Here is a 15,038-nt window from a genome sequence, read left to right on the forward strand (position 1 = left end):
GAATGGGGACTAAGTGATAGCAGACATTCGTGAGTGAAACTCTGAATAACTACATCTGTTTCTCCACAGGTCTTGAGAATGTCTTTTAAACACAGCCCTAAAACCTAGGCAGACAGAACTCCAGATTGCCCTCAGCTTTTGTTTGACCAGGTCCACAGCGTTCTATAAAATGCAAGATTTGAACAGTGCCATCGCATTTTTAAAAATCTGAGAATTCTCAGTCCTTAAATCAAAATTCCCAGGAAGTAGAAATTGTGTCTAAGTAAAATAAGATTCATATTTGGACTTCAACATTAACCTATATGATCAGCTTCTATTTCACAGTGAAATAAATACAGATTGAGGAAAGAATTTAGAAAGGGAATGCCAGACTCCGTACGCTCAGTGGGTTACAGATGTATGAAAGCAGTGGCACAGAGCCACCCCACTTCCTTCAAGATCCAAAAACATTTGGAAGGAAGCCCCAGAAGGAAAGATGTCTGACAGACATGTTCTCTTTAGGGTTCCCTGCCTCCTTGTTTGCCAAGCTTCCTAGATCCCATTGCTTGTTAATAAAGTTCACCAAGACGACTTTATGAAATGCTGATTTCATAGAGTGAAACTTGTATTAAAGGCGTTTTTATGTAGTCAAAGTTTCCTGACATCTGCATTTCCCTACTTCACAAATCCAGGGAAGCGTGACTTGGAAAGTTAACGAGCGTAAGGTGACATTTGATGCGCTTACTATCAGTGGGATATTCAGCCCAAACACTGAATCCAAAACCAGAGACCGTGGCTGAGACACTGCAATAGAGAAGCTGCCTCACCCTTAGGGTATCATTATACCCCTCAGTGTGTCTACTCCTTCTCCCATAAAACGGAGATCTGAGAAGATGCATATTGTACACCGTGTGAATTAACTCAGTAAAAACAGAGATATGGAAAGTGAATGAAAAGCTAGATTCTACCTTCATAGCCAGGAAAGAAAAAAAAAAAGTTAGCACCTGGATTTAAAAATCTACATTACTGTCCAATGTGAAAAATAATATAGCACAGCTAAAACTACTAACTCTACAAAAGTACTATTTTTTTTTTAAGATTTTATTATTTATTGACAGAGACAAAGCGAGAGAAGGAACACAAGCAGGGGGAGTGGGAGAGGGAGAAGCAGGCTTCCTGCTGAGCAGGGAGCCTGATGTGGGACTCGATCCCAGGACCCTGGGATCATGACCTGAGCTGAAGGCAGACGCTTAACCGACTGAGCCACCCAGGCGTCCCCCTGACTGTGATTTTAGATAACACTTCATTTACTAAGTAAAAGCCAAAAGGCTTGCCATAAAGTCCTGTACTTTTTTTTTTTTTTTTTAAAGATTTCATTTTTATTTATTTGACAGAGAGAGACACAGCGAAGAGGGAACACAAGCAGGGGGAGTGGGAGAGGGAGAAGCAGGCTTCCAGCTGAGCAGGGAGCCCGATGCGGGACTCAATCCCAGGACCCTGGGATCATGACCTGAGCCAAAGGCAGACGTCTAACGACTGAGCCACCCAGGTGCCCCCAAAAGTACTATTTTTGATATTACTTGTGCCAATCACAAAGTCCGTTAATTTGGCAGAAAGCACCTGAAGTTTGCTGTATTTAACACGTAGAAACGATTTAGTTCCAGAAACATATTAAAAAGATCTGAGTATTTAGGTCTCCTGGATAACAGAAAGGAGAATCAAATATAGTTTCATCTCTAAGATCTCAGTCTCACACTAAAAATATTGTGTATTTAATATAGAGATACTTCCATCTATTCAAAAATATTTGATGGGGAACTCTACTTCTAAGTGGAAGATGGGCCCACTAAGCACTATACAGGGATTGGGGCTGGCAGAGGGAGAGGTGAACATAAGCCAAATACTCATAAGATTCACCACTTGCAAAACATAAGCATCCATTTTCAAATCAAACATGAAAAAAACTAGTAAGGCAATTTTTAAGATTGGGGCCTTTAAATTCTTTTTCCCTATAAGAGACAATAGACCAGATAGAGGATCCAGATGTAGGTTGATATGCATATACTCAGACACAGAAATATTCCTAACTAAATGGATAACTCTCCATGACTTTATTACATTAAGTCTGCCCATAAATGTTCAATCATCTTATTCTGACCCGAAATGCCTTCTATCTATGCAAATCCCATTTGACGTCCAATCTACCTCCAACACAAAGACTATTATCATCCTCATGGATTCACCCTGCACTGCATTAGAACCTATTTGCAGGCTTGTGTTTGTAACTGAGTTTCAATCAAGGAATGCAGGAAAAAGCAGGATTCAAATAAAAAGCAGGATGAAGAAATGTGCTTTCGGGAGACAGCAATGAAAAATGAACACATGGCCTGAATAGTGCTGTTGGGATGGAAGCTCTAGTGCTTCTATCTCCCTTTCTTGCCCACCAGGGTCCTTAGCACCTTGCCAGCATCCGAGAGCTGGAGCTCAGCCCTTCCGCTCTCTAAACCAGGGAAGGAAGTATCAGCTCCTCTTATCAAAATCATGTTTGTAATGCACAGCTCTGGTCCCTTCATCACTTATGTAGAAAGTAGTTTTTGTTTACATTTTATATTTTTCAGAGAGCCTTCCCACTACTTTGCTTTCCTTTACATTATTACTAGGCTTTCATATAAATGAGGAAAGTCTAAAAAATATAAACATCTATAAACTTGAATAGTTTTCTAAATTATCTTCACATAAAAGTCTCTTCATATGAAGTCTGATTTTAGAATGCATGTTTTGGGAACAAGATCTGCCAACCAGTATTATTTTCCAAAGAAAAGAACATAAAAATTGGCCCCAAATTGGTCAGATGTAGAAGAAATGCAACAACACCTCAGTGTTCCCTTAGGAATGAATTCTGATCACTTAGAAAAGGAAGATCATCCAAAGGGGAAGATGGCAAATTTCTGGTAATTTAAAGACTTAACTCCTGTCTGTCGAGTAGTAAGGATTAGGGTCTATAGTGTTGAAAATATGCCAACGTTCAGAAATATCCCGGATGGTTGTTGAGAACTGTGCTCATTAAAGCATCCCCATGTAACTATCCACCAAGGATAACAAAATCAAACCTCCACCGGCACAGGAAGATAATCTGGGTGCCGGTGGCAGCTAAGTATACAAATAAAGAGTGCAAGTCCTGCTTAAAGCATTTCTATGTACTTATCTTTTCAGTGTAGTCTAGACCAAACAAAAAATTTCCAGAGGTTAAATTCTGCTCACCTGTGAAACAGCCCATTTGCATCTCCCACTTAGACTAACAATAGAGAGACTGGCAGGAGGAAACTGGGAATCTATCTATATGCTGCTTTTATTATTAGGGCTTCAAGCAGGCTGGACAATCACTTTCAAATCAGAATTTCTGTTAAAAATAATATTCCCCAAATACACGATTCTGCTTTAGCTCTTTTACTATTATCTGTTCCATAAAGTCATGGTTCTGCACAGTCTAGCCCCTTAGTTGAGGAGGAAAAATAAAAAGAAACAAAAATAAAAGCTAAACTTGGAAAGGGAGAATCAAGGAGAGAAGAAAGGGTCAGGGAAAGTTACAGCACAGAGTGAATAAGCATAAAGAAAGCCAGAAGACTTGGAGGAGCTCACAGCTAATGAAAAAAACAAGAACATAGAGTGGGGGGAGGGAAGGATGTGAAAGCCAGCTGGAATAAGAGAAAGCAAGAAATACAGGAGCCAACAGAAATCCAAGGACAGAAAGTATTGGAGATTGAAGGGAACAGGAAATTTATTGGAAACCAAGTTGTTTTTCCTTTTGTATCCAATGCAATTCTATTCCAGGCAGAACTCTAGTCTCAACCTCAAAGAGGACAGAAGGGAAGTTGAAACTCATAGGAGTCTTTCCTGGACAGCGGCCAGGAGCTCTGGAAAGACAGATTAGAAAAAAACATGATATGACAGCAGACCCTCTGAAAGCAGATATGGCGGGGAGGGGTGGCAGTCTCACCCAGCACATGATTTTCAAAAATCAAACAAAACAAAAGTAAAAACAGTGATAGTTTGGCTCCATCTCAGAGCTACTGAATAAGAATTTCTGGTACATTTAATAAACACCTCAGGGTAAATCTTATCACCGGAAAAGTCGAGGAAACACCGATTTAGTAGTAATAATAGAGGGCTCTGAAACTAGAGCTGCCTGAATTTCATTCCGAGCTCTGCTAGTCATTAGCTGGGGACCATGAACAAATTATTTCACCTTTCTGCATCCCAAATATTCAGTTTATAAAGTGGATTGTTGGGAGCATTAAATGAGGTTTTGTACAGAAAGCAGTTAGGCAGGACCTAGCACATATTGAACACTCCACAGCGGTAGCTCTAGAACTATGAAAGTACTCTGAAAAGAAAACTCATACAAAATAATGTGTCTTAATTGATTAAAAAGTAAAATATGAAAAAGGAATAAAAAGGCTGCATCTTAGATGCAGTATGCATGGGATGAAGTATACATGGGAGCATTCTTCCCAACTGTACAGAGACCAAGCCACAACCATCAGGGTTTCTGCTCTTGGTCTCACCATTCACTAGTTGGGAATCAACATGTAAACAACCTTGACAAAGAGTTTTTTTTTTTTTTTTTTCCCCAAACGCATATATCAGTCAATTCAAATTAGAGGGGACTCCAAGATTTGGAGTCTCCATGCTCGAGGGAGGACAACTCTCTTGAAATGCAATAAATCCAGGACTTGGCTGATGTGGAGATACCCAAAGAGAACCACATCCATCACAAGACTGTTGAGGATCAAACACAAGGTAACCCACCTTATTTCACAATCCTGTTTTCTTTAGTCATTTTCCCATATATTATTCTCAACAACCATCTATTTCCTCTGTAGAACCCCATGTAGTTCTAGGCCTTTCTTGTTATGTGAAGACTCAAGTTCTTTCTTTTTCTATCTGGAAACTCAGCTCTGTAGTAAAAAGCTCCACCACGTTCACAACCTCTTTACTGAACATTCCCATCATCTTATGGCCTTAAATAAAGACTTGATCACCCTTATAGAAAGCACCTACCCAGTAACCCTCTCATGTAGAGACTGCTTAGTTTTCTAGACCTTGCTTAGTGACCAGAAGTATGGATGGTATCTGCAGTTTCTATTACTTCCTGAAAACTGTCACTCTTTATTTGTATGAAAACTCCTATTCCTTTGAGATCCATGTGATTTGGCCATACGGCCCTTTAGCCCTTTTTGAGGACTTGTATCCCTTATATACCGAAGCCATTAGAACTTAGTTTGCCATTGTTTTCTTACTCCCCAATTTTGACATTATTCTGCAGTTTACTCAATGTCCTGGTGAACCTTCTATCCAATATTTGATTTCCACTGAAATTTGCTGGATTTTACTTTAGTTGAGCCATTAATTCACATGGTCATACGAAGGGCTTATTACTGCTTGTGACTACTCTCTTATTACGATTCTGACCACAAATATTTTCAACTTTCTAATTTTGTTGTGCCCGTGACTAAAATCTTAGGCTTCATCAGTACTACAAGTCTTTGGAACTCTACTTCCACCTACCTTTGAGATATCTTAGGTTAACAAAGAGAGTCTCGGGAACGGCAATATACCTGGTAACATGCTATCCGAGGACCCATGGTGTAATAGTAATGAAACAGACATTTTCCTCAATATGAAGGAGTTCACTCTGTGAAATACATCTTTTGTTCCAAACAAGCATATTAATTTAAATATAAAATAAGAACACCAAAAAAGTATAAGTAGCCTCAAAGATAAGAAATATAAAGTGGTGAGTGAGGCTGACAGATATGGCAGAAAATAGGATAAACATATCAAGAGTCACACATAATCACATGTAATTAAAGGTAAATTCACCTAATTAAGGATAGAGACAATCAGATAAGCAGCTCAGCTTATAAGAGACACAATTTAAAGCAAAATGACAGAGAAATGGACGTGAACTGTCTTAAGGCATTTTTAAGATGACTAAAATTACATGAGCTAAATATTCAAATAAAGAAAATTAAAATGTTAATTCAGAAAACAGAAATGCAGGATTTTTTTCAAAAAATAGAAATCAGTTGTTAGCACGTCATACATATGCTCAAAGATACAAACATACACATATAGAAGAGAGGATCTGCAAACCTACAAAATACTTTTCAAATCAACTGATAAAATATGTTGATTTCTACCAAGGCTTAGGAATCAACAAAGAAAGAGAAAGAATTAACCAGGAATGAAATAAGGCAATGAAAAAGATTAAAAAGAAAAGGTTAATGACAATAAAATTTGTTTACCAACTCTATGTCAATAAAAAAAAAAAAAAAATCAAAAGATTTGAGATAAACTTTTATCAATAGACACAAAATACCATAAAGGGACTATCCATTTAATCATTCATTGATTCATTCAACAAACTCTACTGAACTATGTCACACAGAAGGAGTAAATAGTATATTGCTCCTCTAAAGCCAGATATTGAAGTTGAGCATAATTTTACTTATTTTTAAAATCTCTTCTTTCATAATTCTTATTTATAGTGAAAACCATTGGAATAGTCTGTTTTTCCATGAAGTATTAGTTTCTCATAAAAAAGCCAATCTTTGAATTCCTTTTTTGAGTTTTAAATTGTTATTCTATACAAACTTCCAGCTGTAAGACAAATAAGTTCTGGAAATCTAATGTATAGCATAGTGATTATAGTTAATAATACTGCATTATATACTTGAAAGTTGCTAAGGATGTAGGTATTATATTTTCTTACCCCAAAAAGGAAATTGTAAATTCTGTTATGGGACTCAGATGCTAGCTAATGCTAAGGTGGTAATCATTGTGCAATATGTAAGTGTATCAAATCTGTACACCTTAAACTTATACAATGCTATATGTTAATTATATCTCATAAAGCTGGGAAGATAAATAGTTACTCTAAACAGTTTGTATACTATCTGGAACGTAACTACCTCAAAATTTTTGTAATATGGTAAATTAATATATTTTTACAACTCCAATTACATTGCATAATTGTTTTGTTTTCTTACATTTTCCCTCTTATATTGTTAGTATTTCAACTAGCTTGTTCAGAGTGATTTTCTGAGAACAACCAGAAAATCTGGACAAAATATTAATGAAAACACTTGTTTGATAGCCTCAGAGAGTTGCCAAGGTAGTGAGTACTTAAGTGGCCAATATACCAAATATATACGCAGAAGAAAAACAAAGTGGTAAGACCAACACTGATCATGACTTCCTCTTGAAATATTTGCCAATTCAATAGTAGCAGTTGAGAAGATCATCAGAGCTTCTAGAAGTCTTAGAGGCTGAGGAGAAAATACTTTGATTTTAGGTCCCAGCTAGGGGATACCCTGGTAAACACTCTAGGCTTTTCAGTTAGAACCCCTGAACAGTGACAAAATGAAAGGGTGAAGAGAAAAAGGCAAATCCTCACAAGTAAAGTAGGCCCAGACTCAAATCAGCTAAGCATCTGATTGGCTTAAGGTAAGCTATCCTTATACTATTTGCTAAAAGCTAAAGATAATCCTTTCTGCATCTCACAACTATTAGAACAGCTACTTTAAAAAATCCAAGAAATAAGTGTTGTGAAGGATGGTGTGGGGGGAGGGGAGATGCCTCCTGTATCATTGGTGGGAACATAAATTGGTGCAGCCCCTTGGAAAACAGTATGGAGGGTCCTCCAAAAATTAAAAATAGAACTGCCATATGATCCAGCAATTCCACTTCTAAGTATCCAAAGGAAATCACTATATTTAAAAAGTACCTGCACCCCCATGTTCACTGCACCATCATTTACAATAGCCAACATTAGTGTCCATCAACAGATGAATGAATAAGATACAGTAGATATATAGAGGCATATTTTTTAGCTTTAAAATAAAAAAAATCCTGTCATTTGTGACAAGATGGATAGACATTAAGGGCATTATGCTCAACAAAATAAGTCAGGCAGAGAAAGACAAATACAGTGAGGTATCATTTATATGTGGAATCTAAAAAAAGCAAACTCATAGATACAGAGAACAGATTGTTGCCAGAGGTGTAGGTGGGGCAGGGAGGGCAAACAAGGGGAAGTAGGTAAATAGGGGGGGAAAAAAAGAACCCTTTCTGGAGAAGGATAATTTGAGGGGTCTCAAGTTAGGTCTATAATTTTCATTTCAGGTGTCTAACACACAAAGATCGGTAAGCATTCCAAGAGGAAAGATACATAAATAAATAAGACCCACTAGAGATCCAAATATTGGAGTTATCATAGAACTTAAAAATAACACTGATAAATACTCAAGAATTCATGACAAGATGGAAAATTGTGGCAAAGAACAAAAAAGTTGTTTTGAAAAACAACATAGAAATGCATCAACTCAAAAATATAAAATTAAACTCAATACATTAGATTAACAGCAAATTACAACTGAAGAGAGAATTAGTGAAATGGAATACAAGTGAGAAGAAAATATTCAGACTGAACATGGAGAAAAAAAGGTGAAAAAGACAAAAATGAGTGTAAGAACTAGATGGAGCACAGGGAAAGTTCTAAGATTTTTCAAATGATAAGCCCAAGTGGAGGGATTAAAAAAGAAACAGAGCAATACTTGAGAAATGGTTGAAAATTTTCTAAAACCTATGAAAGCCAATAAAGCATGGAGCCATAGATCCAAAAAATGCTACAAACCACTGGCAAATGCAAAGAAAATTAAATCTAGACACATCATAGTCATACTGTGAAAAACCAAAGACAATGAGAAGACTCATTATCATCAAAGAAGCAAAAATAAGCCTAAAAGTTCATTTCATTATCTCTGGCTTCCATTACATCTCTTGAGAAATCTACATTTTGTACTGTTGTCATGCATTTTAATTCTTTATGTGGGGGCGCCTGGGTGGCTCAGTTGGTTAATTCTTTATGTGGACTATATATTCATGGTCAGTATTAACTTACAATTATGTACATCATTTATCAAAATAAATGTAATTTCAAACAAAAATGAAAAAAATCATCAGATTTTTACTAAAGAATGTAGGGAAAAAACTACTTCTAGCCGAAGGAAAATAATTTCAGATGGAAAAATGGAGATGAAGGAAGGAAGGAAGACCAAAGGAAAGAAATCTATTCTAAATATAAAATGTGTATCAACTATATACATATAGACAAATATAAAATTAACATATACAACAAAATATGAAAAGCAGAAGTCAGTAATGGAGCTAAAATACTATATTTGCATGTTTAATAAGTTGCAAAGATACCAATTTATATATTTTAATAAGTCCAGGTCATGTGTTGACATCTTATACATAGCAACAAAGAGTATAGTAAAAAAAGTATATAATTAGGCTCTGGCGGAGGAAAATGACTAAAAATAGGTCACTCAAAAGAAGCTATAAAAGGAGAAAAAGGGGGGGGAAAGCATAATAGGAGGAAAAGGGAAAAAGAACACTTGAGACAAATAAAAAAAACAGTGGGATGGTGCCTTGATTCTTTTCTGAAAATTCCTCTCCAGTCATCCTAAAGTATTTAGTAAATGTACTAACAACTGCATAGCTACAAACTAAAAAGCATACAGTCACATTATCCTCGGATTGAATTTATGCAGAAACATATTTAGGTTAGATTCCTGAGAACTTTTAATACCAAATACTTTCTTTGAATCATAATTTTTGCTGAGAGCAAATATAACTTAAAGGATTCAGGATATAATGTACAATAACTATAAGTTCAATGTCACATAATCTACAATTTTGCTTTTATACATCTACTGCATTTCAAATATTGCTTGTATTAGAATTTAGGCCCTGGAGAAATTTATTGTTACACAGGGTATTAATATATGAAAAAAATGTAGCTACTGCTTTAGCAGCACTTGCAAATCAGAAAGGAATTGCTTTACCAGTACCTTACATTTAATCAAAACCTTGAAATACACCAATTAAGCCAGCTTCTTCATACCAATTTTAACAGAGACAAACAGAAAATAAAGCAGGCCTGAAAAGATAGCTTGAACCATAGGATGATCAATTTTCACCTCCTGGTCTCTGAAAGGAATCTTCTGCAAAATCAGTGTCATTAGCAAAAAATTAGAGACTCAAAAATTTAATTTGTGGAGCTGTGGTACAATAAACCTTTTATTCACACTGACCTATTTTGTATTGGATAATAAATTGTTAAACTTCAAATGTATGTGTGTCTGTTTTTACACATACACACACCCAGTATTTATTTTTCATCCTAATAATTTATCAGGGATATATTATTATCTCTCACATGTAAACTGAAATTTTAAGATCTAGCCAGGATATTGCCTGCACAAACTCACAGGATGAATTGGTAGCCGAAAAAGATCTAGGTTTCCAATCTTCTATTGCCTAGCACAGGATTCTTTCAAAATAGAATATTCTATCTGTCCCAACAGTTACCAAATTGTTTCAAATTCCAGAGGTCCTGCTCATGATTCTGCCAGATTTTACAGTGATTTGTTAAGCACTGTGCTGTCTCATCAACACACCCCAGAATCCATTTTCAGCTCTTCTCGCTCAAAGCCTAACTCCTGTGAGATGAAAAGGTAAGACACCAACAGGAATAATATCCATCTTCTATCACTAAGATCAAACTGTACTGACATCAAGTATTCATTATCATCACATTAGCATTCACTTAACGAATATTTATCATTGTACCACAATGTACAAATCACTGATTTGGCAAGTGCTATGAAGAATTTCATGGTCCCCATAAGCAGGAGATAAACATTCACTCATTTGTTCATTAAGTATTTACTGGCCGTGAAAGACTAACCAGACATTCTGTTAGTTGCTGAGAATGGCGGGTGTTTCTCTTACTTTTATGATGCCTAGACTCTGGTAGGGAACTAGACAGCAAATAATCACAAAAATAGGTAATTCATATTATATATAGTGAACTGTGTACTGAGCCATATAAGATAACAAGAGCTGCTTGCCTTAAGAGTCTGGGAAAGAGTTCATGAGAAGGTAACATTTAAGATCTGAAGGCTGAACAGAAGTTAATTCGTTAAAAATAGTCTTCCCAGCAGAGGGGAAAACAAAGACCATGGCTCCAGAGGAAACATTATTAAGAATTCAAAGAGGGCCACAGTGGCAAGAACAAGAGAATACCTTAAGATGATGTTGCAGAGAGATGCAATGCAAATAACAGGGAAAGCTTCAGAGACACATTGAAAATTTTGGTATTCATTCCTAAAAATAAGAGAAATGCATACAAGGCTATAAAACGGGGGGTCAGCAGGATTCCATTTGAAATAGAGAACATCTCCCAACTGGCTACATGGGTGTTGAAGAAGGACTGCAATCATCTAGTAGTCCATGAGAGAAAATGCCATTTTAAAATTGATAGTAGGAGTAAAGTTGGAAAAAAAAGATGGATTTGAGAGAAATTTAAGAGGTAAAATTGCAGAACTTAGTGATACTTTGGATGTGGGGAAATGAAAATGAAGAGCTCTTGCCTTGTGGCGTATAGAACCGAACAGATTGTGATGGTTTCCTGAGATAGCAAATACTGGAGAAGGTCTGGGGTTGAAGGAAGGAGAATGTGAATCCAATTTTGGAAATGTTGAGTTTGAATTGCTTTTGAAATATCCAAGTGATTATGTCCAGTGAGCAGCTGAACATCAGGACTGGAGCCTAAGAAGGAGATAGGAATATAAATCTGGAGAACACAAATATATAAACAGTAACTAAAACCGTGAGTGTGGATACAAAGTCATGAGGAACCTGGTCATTTACCAGACAGCGATAGGCCACTGCGTCCGTCTGGTGCCAGACCAAGGAACCAGAGACTCCGTAGGGCTTAAAGCAGTTACAGGTGTTATTAAACAGATGCCAAGGAAGATCAATTTCAATGAGTCAAGTGTCAGATGTCAATGGTGCGGAGTTCAAATAAGGCAAGATATAAAAAACTACAATTCAACGAGTGGGACTGAAACAGAATGATGCATAAAATGCCATGGAAGCACAGAAATGGGGCATTAACTCTGGGTGGAGCAAAGAGTTGGTTAAAGGAAGTAACATTTAAGCTGTGTTTGAAAAATGAGTAAGAGTTTCCCAGGCAAAGAAGTCAGGGGAAGAAGTCACTATTTAGTGAAGGTATAGCTGTTTCTCACACTCCTTGTCATTTTTGACGACCCGCTTCCACTTCTTAACAGGGCAAAGTAGACAGCCTCAGGTAGCAGTCTAGTCTCCATCACTGCCCCCACAGCTCACAAAACCAGAACATGAGGGAGAGAAATACAATGTTAACACAGCAACAAACATCACGTAAAGTCTCAGAGTTATGGAAGAAAAGAGGATTCCTGATTCTCTAACAGACTGAATATGAAAGTTAAAAAAAAGTTATAAAAGCAAAGTTATAATAGCAAAAAATCAAATTAGAATGCAGAAAAATTAAATAGACATGCGAATATATGAGAAGAATCTTTCCCTCTCGTGCATTTTCAGCAACAGGCTTCAAGCCAGATGACCATGACCATCTTTTAAGTAATGAGGAGCAATGTATCTTCTGATTGGTTTTGAAAGAATCCACAAATGCTGAATTCCTATTTGTAGAACTAAGATCACAATTTCACATACTGATACACTAAGCTGAGAATATACTAAATGTAAAACTACAGGAAAAAATGGATACCTAGTATTAGAAGAGCTGATTTAAAGCCACATAGTCAAATTATGTTTACCCACTGAAATATTATAATTAACCCAAGTTATTATGCTGTTCACAAGATGAATCAGGGATAAACATTTTTGCATCCAGCAAAAAAAATCAAAAAAGAGTGAAACCCTTATACTGCCCCTTCATTTTTCCACACTTTAACATTCACATAACAATCGTCACTGTTACTACTTGGTGAAATTTTAAATTTTGAGCTCTTTTAAAGGAAAAGCAAATTTCTTTTTTCATTTACCTGACATTTGTTTGAGAATGCATTAAGCTGCAAACACGTGGATCCAATTAAGTTGCCTATTGTCTTAAAGCATTCAGGAATCACAGGGGCATCAATTTTGGTTTGAAATTGCTGTTATTTACAATCTTTTTCAAGCTTATTCAAGCGTGTTGAAGCATAAATACATTAGGGATAATTAATGATATGCTAGATAATTTCACCCTACGATGTTTTCCTAGCCGTATATGTTGGCTTCATTCCTCTTTCTGCCACACATTGTCCCCTTTGTTACACGGTACAGGGAAGGAACTGAAAATAAAGGCACTATCCCTGGCGGAAAGCCAAGAGATACGCATATTCTATAATGCAGCCCCTCCAAGGGGAAAACAGAGAAGAAGCAGTTTCCTTTAGGCGTCCCGCAAAAGGCCACAGGTAGGGACTTTGCTGGGTCTGAGCTATAGAGGCGGGTCTACATGTTCACAGCACAGAGATGATGGGGAACCTTTTAGGAGGTGAGGCCTAACAAGACGGAACTGCTGCAGGGAGGGCCCTGCGGTGCGGCGGTGACACAACAGGGAGAGAGACCAGCCGGCTGTGTGCAAAAGGGTGGGGACACCCTGGGCCGCGAGGTGGTACCTGCGCAGGGTCGAGTGCCCCAGCCACTGAATCCCCGGTCCAGAGATGCTCCCGGAGAAGCTGCTGGTAGCTGAGGCAGTGCTTCACCGCAGATGGCACATTCCCCATGGCAGGGCCTGGGACTGCAGACGGAGATAGGAGGGCGCCAGGAGCCGGGAGGAGAGGGATGCGGAGCGAGCCGCGCCAGCCCAGAGCGCGCCCCTCCGGGCCACGGGCGGCGAGCACCAGCCCTGCTCCGCGCACTGCGTCGGCGCCGAGATGGTGGGGAGTGGGCCACACTCGCGGCGGCGCCCGGGGCAGGGAGTGCGGGAGGCACCTGCGGCGGACGTCCGCAGCAGCCGGAACCGAGAAGAAAAGGAACTGAGCCCAAGGATGTTCAGCTGTGGCTCATTTTCCTTACTGCGCTGAGCTTGCGGGGCTCTCTGCACACGCCCCACTTACCGACTTCTCACCTGGTTCAGATCCTAAGAGAAAGGGTGTAAATAAAGGGAAGGGCGCATGCGTTTTAGTGCCGGTGAGTTTGCTCATTTCCAGCTGCAGACTTTCATGCTTAATGTAGATTTGTCCAGCATCGAACTCACTTGAGTTTGTGCTTGACAACAGTAAGCTCGATTTTAAAATATGTTGAGCTCATTTGCAAGCTTAAAACACAGCCTAATAAAGAAGAAAATATACAAAGTACTACATTGGGGGAGATGTCACAGATAAGTCAGTAAATTGTCATTAAGTTGGTACTACAAGTTAAGCACTGAACTGGAATGAAGTTGCTTAAGAGATGCATGGCTCAAAACTGTTGAAGCCCTAAAGGCTAAATTCATTGGAACTAAAAATGCTACATAAATCCTTAGGATATTAGAGTAGGAGTAATCTTTGGTGTGGAAGGGATGGTCCTGGAACAGACCGTTTCCTTACCTCCTCTCCTTCACAGGCACAGGTACATCACCTGGACCCACTCTAAAACTTTTCAGAGTGGGTTCAGCAGCTTGCAACTGAATAGACATTCATCAAGAACAGTCTTGGGACATCTGGGTGGCTCAGTGGTTTAAGCGTCTGGCTTCGGCTCTGGTCATGATCCCAGGGTCCTGGGATTGAGTGCTAGCCACGGATTTCATGGCCATTGTTATACAACAACAAAAGTGTGTAGTGGTATTACCTTCCATACCATCAACAGTGTATTCGTGAATTCTTAGCTCCTTGCTCAGCGGGGAGCCTGCTTCTCCCTCTGCCTTGGGCTGCCCTCTGCTTGTGCTCTCAAATAAATAAATAAAATCTTAAAAAAAAACAAAAAACAAAGACCAGTCTTGTGCAGCCAAGTGTTCATGGCCAGGCATACCAGTCAGTTCTACTGGTTGCTGCAGCAAACAGAAATCAGAAGCTGGCTGATGTTGTACAACCAGATGAAAGGATCCAAAGATTATCTTGTAAAACATAGTATAACACACTTAGAAGGAATTTAACACCCAGAATAAGGAAATAATCATTACT

The 15,038-nt window shown here is 38.2% G+C and overlaps 1 protein-coding gene across 2 annotated transcripts in view; it reads right to left on the bottom strand.

Moving 5' to 3' along the window:
• The window catches only part of HMGCLL1 (3-hydroxy-3-methylglutaryl-CoA lyase like 1), a 175,473-nt gene extending 161,360 nt beyond the window's left edge, over positions 1-14,113 (bottom strand). The window contains exon 1 of one of the 2 annotated variants that reach the window (XM_006728131.3): positions 13,554-14,110. In XM_006728131.3, the coding sequence (XP_006728194.2) occupies positions 13,554-13,661 (108 nt within the window). In that variant the 5' untranslated portion in view covers positions 13,662-14,110. Of the gene's footprint in view, positions 1-13,553 lie in introns of both variants that reach the window. The other variant, XM_031038022.2, reaches the window with a different exon arrangement.
• Between the last annotated feature and the right edge of the window lie 925 nt (positions 14,114-15,038).

Source organism: Leptonychotes weddellii, chromosome 8 (assembly GCF_054177405.1).
Source record: "Leptonychotes weddellii isolate Sample4059 chromosome 8, ASM5417740v2, whole genome shotgun sequence".
Taxonomy (NCBI): Eukaryota; Metazoa; Chordata; class Mammalia; order Carnivora; family Phocidae; genus Leptonychotes; species Leptonychotes weddellii.